The 15799-nt window shown below is 50.1% G+C and overlaps 2 protein-coding genes across 7 annotated transcripts in view; one reads left to right on the top strand and one right to left on the bottom strand.

Moving 5' to 3' along the window:
* Positions 1–1831: 1831 nt before the first annotated feature.
* EIF2D (eukaryotic translation initiation factor 2D) lies at positions 1832–10452 on the top strand. The gene is made up of 15 exons (XM_058855972.1): positions 1832–1980; positions 2995–3185; positions 3409–3492; positions 5430–5520; positions 6107–6214; positions 6524–6813; positions 6910–7027; positions 7497–7542; positions 7680–7783; positions 7903–8061; positions 8172–8261; positions 8369–8464; positions 8672–8792; positions 9911–10085; positions 10186–10452. The coding sequence occupies exons 1-15, from the start codon at positions 1925–1927 to the stop codon at positions 10254–10256; spliced, it is 1800 nt and encodes a 599-aa protein (XP_058711955.1). The 5' UTR covers positions 1832–1924; the 3' UTR covers positions 10257–10452.
* A 492-nt stretch (positions 10453–10944) lies between these two features.
* RASSF5 (Ras association domain family member 5) overlaps positions 10945–15799 on the bottom strand; it is a 29897-nt gene continuing 25042 nt past the window's right edge. For all 6 annotated transcript variants that reach the window (XM_058855975.1, XM_058855976.1, XM_058855977.1 and 3 more), the window contains 3 exons: positions 14799–15096; positions 14359–14474; positions 10945–13810 (listed from right to left, as the gene is read on the bottom strand). In XM_058855975.1, coding sequence (XP_058711958.1) covers positions 13658–13810; positions 14359–14474; positions 14799–15096 — 567 coding nt within the window. In that variant the 3' untranslated portion in view covers positions 10945–13657. The remainder of the gene's footprint in view (positions 13811–14358; positions 14475–14798; positions 15097–15799) is intronic.

The raw sequence follows: 15799 nt of genomic DNA, 5'->3' as shown, positions 1-15799 counted from the left end.
CCCCGGGACCCCCACACACACCGGGACCCCCGCACACCGCGGGACCCCCACACACCGCGGGACCCCCGCACACCGCGGGACCCCCACACACACCGGGACCCCCGCACACCGCGGGACCCCCACACACACCGGGATCCCCGCACGCCCCGGGACCCCCACACACCGCAGAGCGCTCGGCCCGGAGGAGAGGAGCCCGCCGGGGGCCGGGATGGGGCTCAGGGTGCGGAGCTCCAGCGATCGCTTCGCTGCTCCCCTCAGCACAGCCCGCCCCGCGGGACCCCCCGCACACCGCGGGACCCCCGCACACCGGGACCTCCGCACACCACGGGACCCCCACACACCGCAGAGCGCTCGGCCCGGAGGAGAGGAGGCCGCCGGGGGCCGGGATCGCGCTCGGGATGCGGGGCTCCAGCGCTCGCTTCGCTGCTGCCCTCAGCCTAACCTGCCCCGCGGGGCTCCCGCACACCCCGGGACCCCCACACACCCCGGGACCCCGCATACCCCGGGACCTCCGCACACCCCGGGACCCCCACACACACCGGGGAACCCCCGCACACCCCGGGACCCCCACACACCCCGGGACCCCCACACACCGCGGGACCCCCGCACACCGCAGAGCGCTCGGCCCGGAGGAGAGGCGGCTCCTCGAGGCGAGGCGTGTTAAGAACGCTCAGTAGTAACGTGTTTGCGGAGAGCCGGATGGAGGCAGAACGCTGAGTGCTGCACGCCGGGGGCTGTGGGACAGCACAGGCTGCCCCATCCTGCCAACCCCTCTGGGGGAATTGATTTGGAGTAAAAAGTCCAGGAGAACGTCCATGAGCAGCCACGGATTTCACCTGGTAGAGAGGGAGTTACAGAGCTGGAGGCATCTGTGGTGTTTCAGAGCATGAGGGCTCTAATGGGATATAGGAGGTGTATTTATTCCCTTCATGAAATTAATAAAAAGGTAAAAATGAAGTGGTTGTCTGTGACTTCCTGGCTTTGCATAATTCCCTGACAGGAGAGAGCAGCCGGGGGGGATTTGGGATGTTATCCCAGGGAACAGGGACAGGAGGAGAGGGAACGGCCTCAGGCTGGGCCAGGGGAGGCTCAGCTTGGACAGCAGCAGGAATTTCCTCATGGAAAGGGCGGCCAGGCCTTGGAAGTGCCCAGGGAGGTTTGGAGTCCCCGTCCCTGGAGGTGTCCAAGGAAGGATGGATGTGGCACTCTGGGCTGGGGACAGAGTGGGCATCGGGCACAGCTCAGACTCGATGATCCTGGAGGGATTTTCCAATCTCAACAATTTTGTGATCCTGGGAAGGCTCCAATTACTACAATACTCCTGTAATACTCATTCCACACTCCTCAATCTCCAGCTAGAAATCGATCAGAAACACTCAAGCAAATGCATAAATGACAGCAAGAATGCCCAGCTGCCAGGGCACATTAACCACAAGACAGCTCAGAAGTTTAAGCACAAAAGAAGCCCCACACTTCTGAGAACCCCCGTGTGGAGAAGCCCGGGGGGCGCCCTGGGGGTACCCCAGACCCGGGCGGGGGAACCGGGATCCCCTCAAGGAGCTGGGGCGGGGGAACCGGGACCCCTCAAGGAGCCGCGGCGGGGGAACCGGGACCTCTCAAAGATTCGGGGCGGGGGAACCGGGATCCCCTCATGGAGCTGGGGCGGTGGAACCGGGACCTCTCAAAGATTCGGGGCGGGGGAACCGGGATCCCCTCATGGAGCTGGGGCGGGGGAACCGGGACCCCTCAAGGAACTGGGGCGGGGGTCCCCAATGCGGCCGAGGGAGAGCGGGAGCCGTGAGGGCGGCGGGGCGGGGGTCGCGGGGACCCGGTGGGGCCGGGCGCCGTTTCCAGCCGGACGGTTTATGGGCGCGGACGGCGCCATGGCGGCCGCCGCGGGCTGAGGGGACGGCGCGGGCCCGCCATGTTCGCCAGGGCGTTCCGAGTGAGGGCCAACACCAACATCAAGGGCTCGGACCGGTGAGTGTCGCGCCGGGACCCCGCAGGGACCCCCGCCTGGCCGGGAGGATGCGCGGGGCTCGGTCCCGGGGCCTCTGCGGGTAGCTGCTTTCACCTCCCTGCCCCGGCCTGAGCACGGAATGTGCGATTCCTTGGAAGGTGCTGCCGTAATTAAGCCAGGTTTAATTGAAATGTCATGCCGAGGCCTGGATGAGCCTTCTGTGCTTATTTATAGCAGCGTTCAGTGCCTAACGGCGGTAAGTGAGCTGAAGAGGGGTTTTGGATAAGGACAAGAAGTGACAGGAGGAGGGGGAATGGCTTTAAACTGGAGGAGGATAGGTTTGTATTGGATATTAGGAACAAGTTATTCCCTGTGAGGGTGGGGAGCTGCTGGAACAGGTGCTGGAGAAGCTGTGGCTGTCCCTGGATCCCTGGAAGTGTCCAGGCCAGGATGGACAGGGCTTGGAGCAGCCTGGGACAGTGGAAGGTGTCCCTGCCATGGCAGGGGTGGGACTGGATCGGATTTAAAGTCTCTTTTAACCCGAGCCATCTGTAGTTCTCTAGTTCTTTATGTTCCTGAGCAGCGATGCTGCTCTGACCCCCCGATTGTTCAGGGTCACTGGACACTGCTGTGAATGACCACAACCCCCCCGTGCTGGTCACTGGGGCTTAAACTTCAATTAAAACTGGGGGACAGGGAAATCTGGCTGTCCCCTGCTCCAGCTGGGGGTGACAGGCTGGGCAGAGCGAGTGTGGCACTCCCAGGTGGAAATCACAGCACAAAACAGAGGCATGGGCTGCAAACAGAAGCTGAAAGCAGATGTTTAAGGAAGATAGGAGCAGGGCAAGTATATCTGGTATTTTCCTGGTATTCTTACATCATCTGTAAACCCACACAGAAATACTTCAAATTATCTCCTGTGAAAAGGTGGGAATTTCAGGAACAGCCAACAAAACTGTAACAGCAGATGTAGGAATTAGTTTGAGGGAAGGCCTAGACAGCTTTGTAACACATTTGGGGTTTTATCATTGTAGGAGGAAGCTACGAAGTGATGTGGCAGCAGCTTTTCCCACCCTGAGCACTGAACAACTGGCTGAGTTGGTTCCAAACAAGGAGGAGCTCAATGTCATCAAAATACACTGTCACAAAGGGGAGGCCATCACTGTTTACATGAACCACAGGAACCCAATACTGTTTGAAGCTGAGAAAGTGCTGTATCCAACAGGTAGGATTGGAATAATCCTCCCTCTTTGCTTACCTTCCCAATTAATCATTGTGGCATTGTTTTGATTTCACATTTCTTTATGATCCAGTTAAGTGTTTTATTATCCAATTAAGTTTAATCTTCATGGTTAGCCAAGAAGAGTTTAGTCTTAAAGGTTAGAAGGAACAACAGACAGAGATGGTCTTAATGATGGATTTTTAAATTTATTTCTGTTTTGGGACAGTGTACACTCTGTGGGTCTACCCAGACCTTCTCCCTGCCTTTACAACATGGCCCCCAGTGCTACAGAAACTTGCAGGAGGAGCAGGTAAGAGCACCAGAATTTTGTCCCTTTGCCCTACAAAAGGGAGTTACCTTTGGGGTTTTTTAGGTGTTTTCCTTCACAGGGCTAAAAATGTACCTGAAACAAGTAGAAGGGATGAGTACTCAAAAATCATTGGTGGTGGTGTCCTAGAAAGGAAATAAATTAGCTGTAAAAAGAGTTTGTGAATGAAAGAAAGTAGGTGAAGCTGTGCAGTAACCAGCTCTGTGTGGGAGGCTCAGATTTGGAAATCCCTTCTCAGAGTGACGAGCAGCCCTGAACTGGGACACAGAACTGCCCATGCCATTGGTCTGTCCCTTTTGAAAATTCCTTTGCTGCCACCCTGCTTCCTGTCAGTGCCCAGGTGAACAAGCTGATCATTCAGAAGGGAATTTATTTTGGAAGCTCCAGTGCAATCACTGTCAGCCAAACTGTGGATTGTGCAGGTGAGGTTGGAGCTGAATTCCTGGGTTACTGGCTCTACCACCTCATTATGGATCAGGAGTGACAGGAAAGGAGTCTGTTTTCTGGAACCTGCTTTGGATGCAGTTCAGACTCAGGAGAATCAGCTCATTATAAACTTTAAATTGCTGAACTGCTCAAGCAGAAAAAGATTAAATTGCAGCTGCTGCAGCCTTGATCTCTACCTGGAAGTGCTCACGTAGGAAGGGATGTCTTTTTCCATGACACAGCATCTAAAGTGGAACTCGGGTCTTCTCTCTGGTGTGTTTGCTTTTGGCGAAAATAAAGTGCTGGAGTGTGTAGCTGTGATAGACATCTGAGCGAGCCTCTCGTACTGACCCAGTTTCTGGGGAAAAAGACTTGCTAATGGGGAAGGACATTGATGAAAGAGGCCTGTGGGTCATTCATCGCCCCTGGCAACCAGGCTACCTCTGTTCGGGATCCAAAGATAAGGAGCTGGCCAAGAGACAATGGCAACAAAGGCAGGGGGACGAGGCTCTCCAGTGCTGTAGATTGGGGCACTGGAGGAGGTTCAGTTCCTAAAAGCAGCATGTTTTGGGATATCTCTTCCATACATTCAAATAGCTGCTGTCTGCCCGGGTAATTTACATAATTTTATGCTGCTTACGTGGTCACATTAAAGCCTTGATGTGATTTCTGTCCCCAGCCATGTGGAGCTCTGGTGGCAGTTGCAGACTTCATTCAGTTCTTGATTAAAATATTTGTGACAATGAATAGGGGGAAGAATCTTGGCTTCTGCAGCCTCCACATTAAATCAGGGATGCTGAGAAAAATGTGAGTGAGATGCCTGCAGAGCCAAGCCATGGAACAGCTCAGTGCAGGAGCCTGCAGAGAGCTGCTGGGAGGGAGAGCAGCTGCTGTTTCCATCGTGGTGATGACATCGTGCCACACCTGCAGCATGGAAAACTTTCCTTTGCTCACATCCCAGTCTGGTCATTCCAGGTGTGGGAAGCAGAAGGAAGCAGGGGTGTCGTTTCTGTCTAGAATAGCAAGGAGGCAGCTCCCTGAGAATTCCCAGCTGGCTGCAGCTGATGTGGCAGATTTGGGAGGGATGGAGCAGCAGTGGCCACTTTGAGGCAATCCTCTCTCCAGGGAAAAAGCTGCTGGGCCAGTCTTCCCTTGTGAAGGAGGAGAGTAAATGGGTAATTCCTGAAACTTCTCCTTCTTCCTTTCCATTTCCATGCCATTAATGAAGCTCGTTAAAAACAGTCCCTCAGGTCTGACAGGGCTGAGCAAGCTTCACTCCTCTGCAGTGCTTTGGGATGTGCCCAGCACTCTTATGGACTGGATCCCGCACTCCGCGGGGAAAAAGCGCTGCTTTAGGAGGAGAAACAGAGAATCCTGTTCTCCCTGGCGTGTGCTCGGCTCGTGTTTTTGCTGAGTAACGGGAGGGAGGGAGGCGGAGGAGGCGGTGCCTGAGCGTTTCATTGAGAACTGGATGCGCTTCATTCTTCCCGCAGACCTGATGCTGCCAGGAGTTGTGGTGCCACCTTCTGGCCTCCCTCAAGTGCAACGGGGCACGCTCTGCGCTGTCACCCTCCTGGGAAACAGGTACAGAGGGTTCTCCCATCCAGAACCTGTCCAGAAACTGAAAATGAAGGGTTTTGAGGAAATCAAAGCAGAAGCGTTGTCGTGCATTTGATGTACTGGGAACCTCAGCAGTGGAAAATGCAACAGGAAAAAAAAATCTTTGTTTTCTGGGTTAGGATCTGTTTGAGCTGAGGTGGGAAGCTTTGTAAATTGGTTCTTTTGGACCAATGTTTTTAACAAAAGATTGTATTCTGCACGATTGTCTTTGTGTCTGTGTGGAAATTGAGTGAGGGAGTGCTCAAGCCATTGGTTTTCTCTCACTGCTGGTCTCTTCTGGCAGTGCATGTGCTTCTAGCAATTTATTAAAAGCAAGAATGTGTCACTGCAGAACCTTCACTTCATCCAGGCTGCACTTATCCTCAGGATTCTTTGGAAAACCTTATATATCAGAAGGATAACCAGAAAATACGTAAATGCTTGAAAAAACCCAGTTTGTAAAGAACAAGGACTTTGTAAACTAAATTCAGTCTCACACAGTAGCACAGCCTGTGTGCAATAGCACAGTGTGTTTGTGTTGTCCTGCTCCAACATTCCCTTCTTTTCCCAGAGCTCCTGTTGCAGTTGGAGTTGCCACCATGTCCACGGAGGAGATGCTGGCAGCTGGAATGAAAGGAAAGGGCTTTGCTGTGCTGCACACTCACCTGGATCACCTCTGGTGGGTAACTGCCAGGCCTGGGGGAAAAAGTGCAACAGGTCTCACGTGCTTACTGAAATCCAAATCTGTGCCCCACTAAGAGTAATCTACCAGGCCAACTGACTGAATTATTTGGGTACAGCTTAGGTAGGACTTTTACTTTGAACTCACCTTCCTCCATAAATTCTAAATAAATTTTGCAGTTCATTGATTGCAGAAAAAGACCTGTGCAGGTGCCAGTGCCTTTATTCAAGGGTGACATCTGTTCACTGTCCTGTGGTTCAAAGCAACAAAAGGAAAGCTGTATTCTGCTTTTTCTTCCTTTTGTAGGGAATATGGTGACAAATCTTCTCCTCCTACCTTAGCTCCCTTGGTAACGGATTCTGCTGCAAAGGAGAGTGCTGGAGACGAGGAGGAGCTGCAGGGGAAGGAGCCTGGCAGCAGCTGCTCCCCTGAGCCAGAGCAGCACGTGGAAATCAGGGATTTGAGCCTGAAGGACAGAGACACTTGTGCAGAAGTGCTGGGGAAGGAGGAGCTCCATGAGAACAGAGCTGCAGAACCAGCTGAGGATGCCAGCACAGAGGACCAGCAAGAGGCTGAGGACAGCAGGACCCCACAAGGTATTTTTGGATCCCAATGAAACCAAACCACACCCTTTTGGTTTGCTGAAGCCCACAGACAACTCACTGCCTACCTGTCCTTTTCTCTCCCTGCAGAGCAAATGGATGCATTGTTTAATCAGTGCTTTTTCCATGCCTTAAAATGCAAAGTAAAGAAGTCAGAGCTCCCTCTGCTCACCAGCACATTTCTAGGCAGCCACATGGTCTCCTGCTGGTATGTGGGAAGGAGATGGAATTGGGATTTGCATGCTGGGATTTGGTCTTTAAAACGTGGAGACTGTGTGGGGTATTTAGGAAGAAGGTTTTGAGTGAAAAATAAAATCCAGTTCTTAGATAAGGTTATGCTCACTTTTGCCATCAAGTACTTTGATCAAATACAATCCTTATATTAAATACTTGGATGTAAGGATTGTACAGACCTGGAATTGTGCTTGGGAGCCAACTTGACTTGGCTGACATTGGTTTTACCATGGTTTAGTTACCTGAGTGGCTGCTTGCCTGCCCACAAGAACATCAGCACTAATTTCACTCATCACATTCTATTTATCACCTTCTTGGGAGTAATTCTTTCTCTGTGTGATTTGTATTCCTGCTGTTAAGAAACTTCTAGCATAAGTAGCAAGATTTAAGAAGAAATGGAGGGTGACTTATAATTAAAGAACTTTTAAAAAATCCATTTATAGCCCTGCTGGAAAACAACTGGACATAAAGAAATCAAGCTATAAGAAGGTGAGATTTTTCTGTTGGCTTGGGTGGGGTTTTTTTAATTAATTTTAATAAGAAACAGAATAAGAGAAAAAGTTTAAAACACAATAGCAGGAGTTTAAAATGCTTGACTCCACATTTCTGATTGTTGCTTCCTTCAGTTTTCTAAATTCCTGCAATGCATGCAGCACCAGGGGGTCTTACAAGTGAAGGAGCTGAGCAAAGGTGTGGAGAGCATTGTGGACGTGGACTGGAAACACCCAGAGTATGTAGAATATCGGTCTTTAAAAGAGTTGGGAGTCTGTGAAAGAAGGGAGTGGAATCTGCTGCTTCCAGCTCTGTTTTTCCATCCCTTCTACTCACACCAAACAATTCTTGTGGCAGCATTAAAGCATTTGTAGTGCCTGAAGGATTTTCTTCAGCCTCTGCTGCCCAAGACAGCAAAAGTGAAGACAGAGAACAAGTGTACCACGCTCCTGAAATCATTCCACTCTATGGGGTCTCCACAAAAATGATCCCACTCTTTCAGGAATCTGGACACAGGTAAGCACAGAAAAATGAAGAGAGACCAACAAAACTGCAGTTGGTGTTTCTCTTTTAGTGCCAGAACCTGACACCCAAATACTTGAGTTAAAAATTCTCTTTGTCTTCAGGAAAGGCAGCATCCTCTCAAGCAGTGAGGTGAGAAACATCATCATTAACTATGTGAAAAGTAACGAGTTGGTTGATGAAACAAACAAAAAGTGAGTACAGGTGGAAGTTTTCCTCCCCTGCTTCCACAGGAGAGGCTGAAATTAGAGAAAAAAAAAAGTGACCTGGTTTGCACCTTCTGTGTGCTTTTGTTTTATAGCTTTGTGAAGGTGAATGCCATTCTGTGTGACTGCCTGTTGGATAAATCAGAACAGGATGAGATCTCACACCTTAAATGGGATGAACTCTTGAGCAGGTGATTGTTCTCTCAATATCCCTTCCCAGAACTGCACAGATTTATTGCCTGCAACTCAGACCCCGTGGTGGGAGCTGCCTGAGTTGTAATTTCCTGGAGATAAATGGGAACAAGATGAGATCTCACACCTTAAATGGGACAATCTTTTGAGCAGGTGTTTGTTCTCAATATCCCTTCCCAGAATGACACAGATATTGCATTGTCCAGGTGCCTTGAACGACTGCAGCCCTTACACCAGGTGACATTTTCTGGACAAGAACCCGTGGTGAGGAAAGGAAACATTGAGCCCATTGACATCAGCATAGCACAGAGATCATCAAACAAGAAGGTGACAAAAGACAATTAAATGAGAGGGGTTGAGCAGATGAGATCCCAGATCCTGAGGACAGCTTTGCAATCGTTATTAAACTCTCAGCAGTGATATTTCTAATCCTTATTAACCCCTCAGCAGTGATGGTTCCCATCCTTGTTAACCCCTCAGAAGTGATATTTCCAATCTTTGTTAACCCCTCAGCAGTGATGGTTCCCATCCTCATTAACCCCTCAGCAGTGATGATTCCCATCCTTGTTAACCCCTCAGCAGTGATGGTTCCCATCCTCATTAACCCCTCAGAAGTGGTATTTCCAATCCCTGTTAACCCCTCAGCACTGATGGTTCCCATCCTCATTAACCCCTCAGCAGTGATGGTTCCAATCCTCATTAACCCCTCAGCAGTGATGGTTCCCATCCTCATTAACCCCTCAGCAGTGATGGTTCCCATCCTCATTAACCCCTCAGCACTGATGGTTCCCATCCTCATTAACCCCTCAGCACTGATGGTTCCCATCCTTGTTAACCCCTCAGCACTGATGGTTCCCATCCCTGTTAACCCCTCACTCAGCAGTGATGGTTCCCATCCTTGTTAACCCCTCAGCAGTGATGGTTCCAATCCTCATTAACCCCTCAGCAGTGATGGTTCCCATCCCTGTTAACCCCTCAGCAGTGATGGTTCCCATCCCTGTTAACCCCTCAGCAGTGATGGTTCCCATCCCTGTTAACCCCTCAGCAGTGATGGTTCCCATCCCTGTTAACCCCTCAGCAGTGATGGTTCCCATCCCTGTTAACCCCTCACTCAGCACTGATGGTTCCCATCCTCATTAACCCCTCAGCAGTGATGGTTCCCATCCTCATTAACCCCTCAGCAGTGATGGTTCCCATCCTCATTAACCCCTCAGCAGTGATGGTTCCCATCCTCGTTAACCCCTCAGCAGTGATGGTTCCCATCCTCGTTAACCCCTCAGCAGTGATGGTTCCCATCCTCGTTAACCCCTCAGCAGTGATGGTTCCAATCCTCCTTAACCCCTCAGCACTGATGGTTCCAATCCTCCTTAACCCCTCAGCAGTGATGGTTCCAATCCTCATTAACCCCTCAGCAGTGATGGTTCCAATCCCTGTTATCCCCACAGGTAACAATTATCAAGAACCTTGAGCTGTATGGTCTGGACCCACAGTGTGTGGCCAACACTCTCCAACAGAAGGTGCAAGCCAGTGCCACCATCAGCCCAGCCCCAGGAGCAAAGGACAGAGTCCAGGTCCAGATCCAAGGCAACCAAATCCATCATCTGGCCAAGATGCTGCTCGGTAAGAAGATTCTGGAACTGGGCTGCTCGCAGCAAAACTTGAGATTTTAATTCTTATTTAACTCTTTCTTACCTGAAGTGAGCTCTTGGTTGTGTTGCAGAAGAATATCAGCTACCTCGGAAATACATCCAAGGCCTGGAGAAGGCTCCAAAGCTTGGCCGCAAGAAGTAGGAGAAAAAATCTACCATGAGGATTGTTCAGCTCTCATTATTTATAGAAGTGTTTGCTGCTAGCAAATCAAGGATCATGTACAGGCCCTGCTCATTCCAAAATGAGTCCTGGATGTTTACAAGGTCTGGAATTCACCCAAATAATAATACTGCTCCAGGTGTTAATTTTTCATAAAAATAAAAAGCTGAATCAAGCCCTTGGTATTATCCTTTTGTGATTTTTTTTTTTTTCCTGATAATTGATACTGAAGCACTGGATGCTACAGTGGCTTTTGTGGTTTAACATTCTTGTTTTACATCTTTGATCAAGGATGTGATATATGTGAAATATGAGAAAAATATTCCAACACAATCCTGGGACAGTCCATTGTGTTCTGCCATTGAGTAAAACCCACTCTGGTGTAGATTTTACACTTTTAAACATTTCCAAGTATTGAAATCAGACATTTCAGTGCTGAGAATTAACTGTATTAGCTGGACTGCTGTAGTTTGTGTTATTTCTATATATAAAAATACATTTTAATGTATGACGTGAGCTGTAATTTGTCTCATATAACAGTGCTGTAGGCCCCAGCTAAAATATTAATTTTATCTTTAAATTCACTTTTAGGAAGGATTCCTGTATTTCCCTTTAGACTTGATCCATTGAAGTTCCACAGGAGGGCACCAGTAAAAGGTCAAGAGATTTCTTTAATTACTGACAGTTTTATTATCATTGTCTCTTACACTGTCTGCCTATGAACAAATAGTTCCAGAACCTTCAAAAAAAGCTGAGAGTGAGACATTTTGTAAAAATGCCATAGAATCACTAGGGAGTAGTAAAAATAAATTACAGCATTGCAAAAATGCATTTCACTTTGCCATAGAAGCTCTACTATTCCATCCTATACACATTATTTTACAGGTTTTACAGTAGCCATGGAAAATAAACTCACACGACCTAGGCGAGACAATTGCTAACCAAAGGCACTGCCAACAGGATTTTGCGCTTAAAGAAGAGGCAAATACTCCTAAAAACAGCTCGACTGACCCATGAGAATTGGAATTTCAGCACCCACCAACTCTTCAAATGCCCCTCATATTGAAAAAAAAAACAAACCCAAAAGAGCGAGTCCTGCTGGTGGCAGGAGGTTTTCAGCAGCATCCACAGTGATTGCATACGAAGCCATGCCTTCTACAAACTGTCAAAGACATGCTGAGGCCAGGAAGGGAGAGGGGACACTCACCAAAACTCACTGGAAAAATACAAAAAAACGAAAAAAAAAATAAGGAAACCTGCACGACTTTCAGCCAGAAAGAAAAGGGATTTCAAGATTTCAAGCCAAGCACGTGGCTCTTCCCTCTGAGAGCCACTGGCGGTTTTTACAGCGTTCTTCCCCATGGTGGAACTGAAGTATTTATACGGTGCTGTCGAGGCTCAAAGCACCAGATAAACGGTATTTAAAGGACTCCACAAGTGAATAGTGAAGTGCTAAGCCTGCTTGTAGCTGGACAAACAGCCCCAGAGCGTGGCCAAGGCTGCTGTGTGGCTGCCAGCAGTTGTTAAAGGTCGTTGGGTGTAGAGTACAGTACAGCTGGAGGCTCTTCTGCACCAGAGCCCTATGAGCAAACCCTCACTGCTGACCAGAACAGGAGCTGCAGCTGAGCTTGGCAGAAAGTGCCTTTCACACTGCTCCAAGCGATGCAGTTAACTCTCATAAGGTTTAGAAACAAACATACTCAAAATCTGGAAAAAAAAAACCAAAATCCCAAGCAGTCACCTTCCAGAAAGAAACAATCCAGTTCCTCATCCCTCCCCGCACACGAGGCCTTGTCACACCAGCGCTGCGGGGACAGGAGGGACGAGGACTCTGCACAGCTTCCTCCTTAGCCCAAACACAAAGTTTTCACACTTAAGGGAAAAAAAAGGCACTGAGGTAAATTTTAGACTGGTCCCCGTTCCCCAATAACAGCAGCCACAGTGAGCTCACAGGGACAGCTGTCACACAAAGCCCATTCCCTGCTCCATCCCCATCCAGCGCTGCCATTCCCCGTCCCTGCGGTGAACAGAGGGAGGCTGGCCCTGGCTGTGTGCAGCGTGCTCGCTCCCAAGGGTAAACACGGGAGCCATCCTCTCCCCTGGGATCCCTGGAACATTCCCAACCCCATCCCAGCGGCTTGGAGCGAGGCCAGGGACCGAGCCTGCAGCTCCGGGGCTTTGCTGAGGGATGCTCGGTGTGCTGGGAGCCCTGAGACAGGCAGAGAGAGACTTGCTGTCCTCTCCTGGCTCCACGGAGAGAGCAAATCCTGGGAAGCTTCCTGGATGTGCAGGACAGCACCAGTTGAGAGTGGGGAAAGGGGAACAGGGCACAGGGAGGGTGTGACAGGGACAGCGCTGTGAGGAGCAGGAGGAGGCACAGGTGAGGTGAGCAGAAAGCACCCAAGGACAGGAATTCCTTTACTTGGTGCCACCTCCACACCCCAGCCCTGGATGGGGCTCCTCTCCCTCGGGGCCAGACGCGTTCCCAGCTCAAAATCCAATTTGTGAAGGGGTTTTGAGCTTTCCTGGGTTCCTCTGATGGACACGTATTGCTAAACCTTCAACACTGAACCCTCAGTCTGTGCCCCAACCATCACCTTTACACTTCTCAAACACAATTTCTGGAAACACAGGTCCCAGTTCCTACAGAGTAGAGAACTGGTGAAACACTGGCTAACTTAGGTAAGCATCAGGGACAGTCACAGTAATTCAGCTCTTTTCAAAATCAGAAGTCAAATAGAATCAAAAGGAATGATTTTCCTGGGAATTACTATTACCGAGTTCCAATAATATTTACTAACAGACTGTTGGGGTGTTGCAGCTGCCTTGGTGTCACAACCTGGCATTTCCCTGGCTGCCTTAGCCCTGAACAAGTCCAGGGCTTGGTTAGAGCTGCAACACCCACGTGGTGCAACAACCTCCTCCCCTTTTCCTGCTGCTTCCCGTGCTCTCCTTACGAAACCAGAACTGGGCCACGAGGGCCACAGCCACCTCCAAACAGGAACCAGCAGCTCTCTGGGAGGAGCAGGAGCAGCAAGAGCTGCCCTGCTCCAAACTTCAGCCAGCAGATGGGTTCTGTTGGGTGTCACACCGAGAATCTTCCACGCAGCCTCTCCAGCGGGTGGCACGGCTGGAAATCCAACCAGCAGCTGTGTTTGCTTTGTTGAAGCTGTTTTAAAATCAGGCTTCCCGTTCTTGGACAGGCTCTGGTCCTGGGAGAAGAGGTTTCAGAAGAAGAAAATGCAATAGGATCATTTTAGGGGCGCTGGGAGCCAGTCCTCACAGAAGGTTGAAGAGGGAGAATGATTACTAAGGTGTCCTGAGAAGTCTTTTGATTTAAAAACAGTCTCTAGCTTAGTCTGATGCCCAGTGCATCCTGAGGGTTATCCAGGTTTGCCTCTGGCTTCTTTCAGGGTCTGTTGAAGCCTCTGTTTGAACCTCTCGTACTTCCTGTGCACTTGCTGGATTTTGTCCTTCTCCTCTTTGTCCAGGATCATCAGGAAGTTCTGCAGCTCTGGGATGGAGAACGCGTCCCACTGCAAAACCAGCACAGAGGCAAAGTGAGCACACACCTGCTGGGCTTTGTGGGTTCTTACCTCTGAATCTGGGAGGAGGAGCAATAAAATACATTTAAATGTATCTGATCTCCAGGGATTTTAACCTTGGAGATGGGGTAAGGGACGTCCCAATCCTCCCACACCAATGCAGGTTGCAGCAGCTCCCAGCTCTTCCCTTCACTGTGATGGGCAGCAAGATTTCAACCAAAAACTCTGAATTTATTACCTGAGTGTCCCTGGCTTTTACTTAAATTAGTGGATTACTTCTAACAGTGCTCAGCTAATCTAATTAGTGAGGATTAACCCTGGGGTGGCACTGCTGGGTTCCATAAACAGATTATTTGCCATCAAAACTGGCCTCAGCATTTCCACAGCTCAAATTTGAATCGTGTTAAAAACCCAGATCATTTAGGAGCAATAAAAGACCCTCTTAGAGGAGAACATCCCTTTTTGTGCTGCCTCTGCCACTCATCTCCCAGCTCGTGCTCCACATTCGTGTGAAAAACAAGGAGAAGTCAGCAACGTACCTCGACTTCCCCGGTTTCGTTTTCCTTCAGCACAAAGCTCAGCACATCCGTGTCAGGGCCCGCCAGCAGCCGCAGGTACAGGGGGTACTCGGTGAGAGGAAGCTTCTGGAAGAGCACTGCAAGGACAGCACACACCCCCAGTGAGACCAGGGCTGCCAGGGCACAGGGGAGCTCAGGAGCTCAGCTGGAGCATGGGAAAGGATGCTCAGGATCACACAGGGATGAGTCTCTCTCATGGATTCATTGGGATCACTGTAAGGTCTCAGGTGGTTTCAGCCCTTTCTGAAAATGGAATTCCCTGTTAGCCTAAGCAGAGTCACCTCCTGTGATTGAGAACAGTCTGGCTGTTGATTCACCTGGATTTAGGCTTTGCCTGCCTGACACCCCAGCGAGTCCTACAGGGCACCAAACACAAGCCAAACTCACCACCCCCAACTCACCTTGCCCATCTTTCCTCATCTCCTTGAAAAGTGCAAACTTCTGGGGGTTATCCACCACCATGAACTTCTTCAGCAGCCCCTGGATCACCTCGCTCACCGTGGTGGTGCTGCTGATGTGCAGCTGCTTGATGGCATCCAGGGGCAGGTAGAAGGAGGTCCTCTTGTCCGTCATCTCCGCCAGGTTCACCTCCTTGAGGGCATCGTAGATGGACTGGGGCCGGATCCCGGCCGGCACCGTCACGGGGCGCCGCAGCTTCAGGTGCACCTTGATGAACCCCGTGTACGTCCCATCCTCGTTCTGGGGCAAAGCACACAGGGATCAGGCTCCAGGCAGCTTTTCCAGCCCCTTTTCCCACCACAAGAGGTTGGTCTGCAGCGTGGGGTGACAGCAGGAGCTGCCCCTGCTCTGGGAGTTCCAGCGTTTCTCATTAATCGTGTCAAAAATACCCAGTAATTTCGGGACAGTCACTACTGATTTTCTCTTGGTAATGACTCATCCCTTCCTCTCGTCTGTGGGATTTTGTTTTATTTCAAACCAGCCCTGCTATGAGGCAGTCATGGAAATTCCATTGCATGGGATTTGTAGTTGCACTTAATATGGATTTGAAATGCCTGGTTCCACAGGACCTCCTAAACTTATTCCTTGTGTTTTATTCCCCATTTAAGGGATTCTCACATCTTCATGGAACAAATCATCCCTGGACATCGGCTGACCCCACCACAGGTGTCCTCCCCCACCCTCAGCTCCACAAAACTGCAGGAATCAGGAGAAAAGGCTGGTTGTGCACAGTCCACACAGGAAGCCTGGCAGTGGTGAGGGCAGAGCATCTCTCTCTAGGAAGGTTTTGTGTTCCTAAACCCACTGCCAACAGCTCCTGACCTGCAGGGTCACAGCTCCAGATCTAACGTGACTCATCCCCACTGGGGCAAGATTTCAGGGCAACTCCTCCCCAGAAATCAGGGATGGAGGCAGGGAAGGGTCACCTGGAGTGTCGGTGACA

The sequence above is a fragment of the Poecile atricapillus genome, chromosome 23 (genome assembly GCF_030490865.1).
Source record: "Poecile atricapillus isolate bPoeAtr1 chromosome 23, bPoeAtr1.hap1, whole genome shotgun sequence".
Classification (NCBI taxonomy): domain Eukaryota; kingdom Metazoa; phylum Chordata; class Aves; order Passeriformes; family Paridae; genus Poecile; species Poecile atricapillus.
The sequence above is the reverse complement of the archived record's forward strand: the minus strand, read 5'-3'. Positions and strand labels throughout refer to the sequence as shown.

Excerpts from the sequence above, each read along its gene's own strand:
- EIF2D (XM_058855972.1), top strand. The coding sequence starts at position 1,925 with ATGTTCGCCAGGGCGTTCCGAGTGAGGGCCAACACCAACATCAAGGGC. Across the intron at positions 5,521-6,106 it reads GTCACCCTCCTGGGAAACAG|AGCTCCTGTTGCAGTTGGAG; the intron begins GTACAGAGGGTT and ends TTCTTTTCCCAG. Across the intron at positions 8,465-8,671 it reads TGGGATGAACTCTTGAGCAG|GTGCCTTGAACGACTGCAGC; the intron begins GTGATTGTTCTC and ends TGCATTGTCCAG.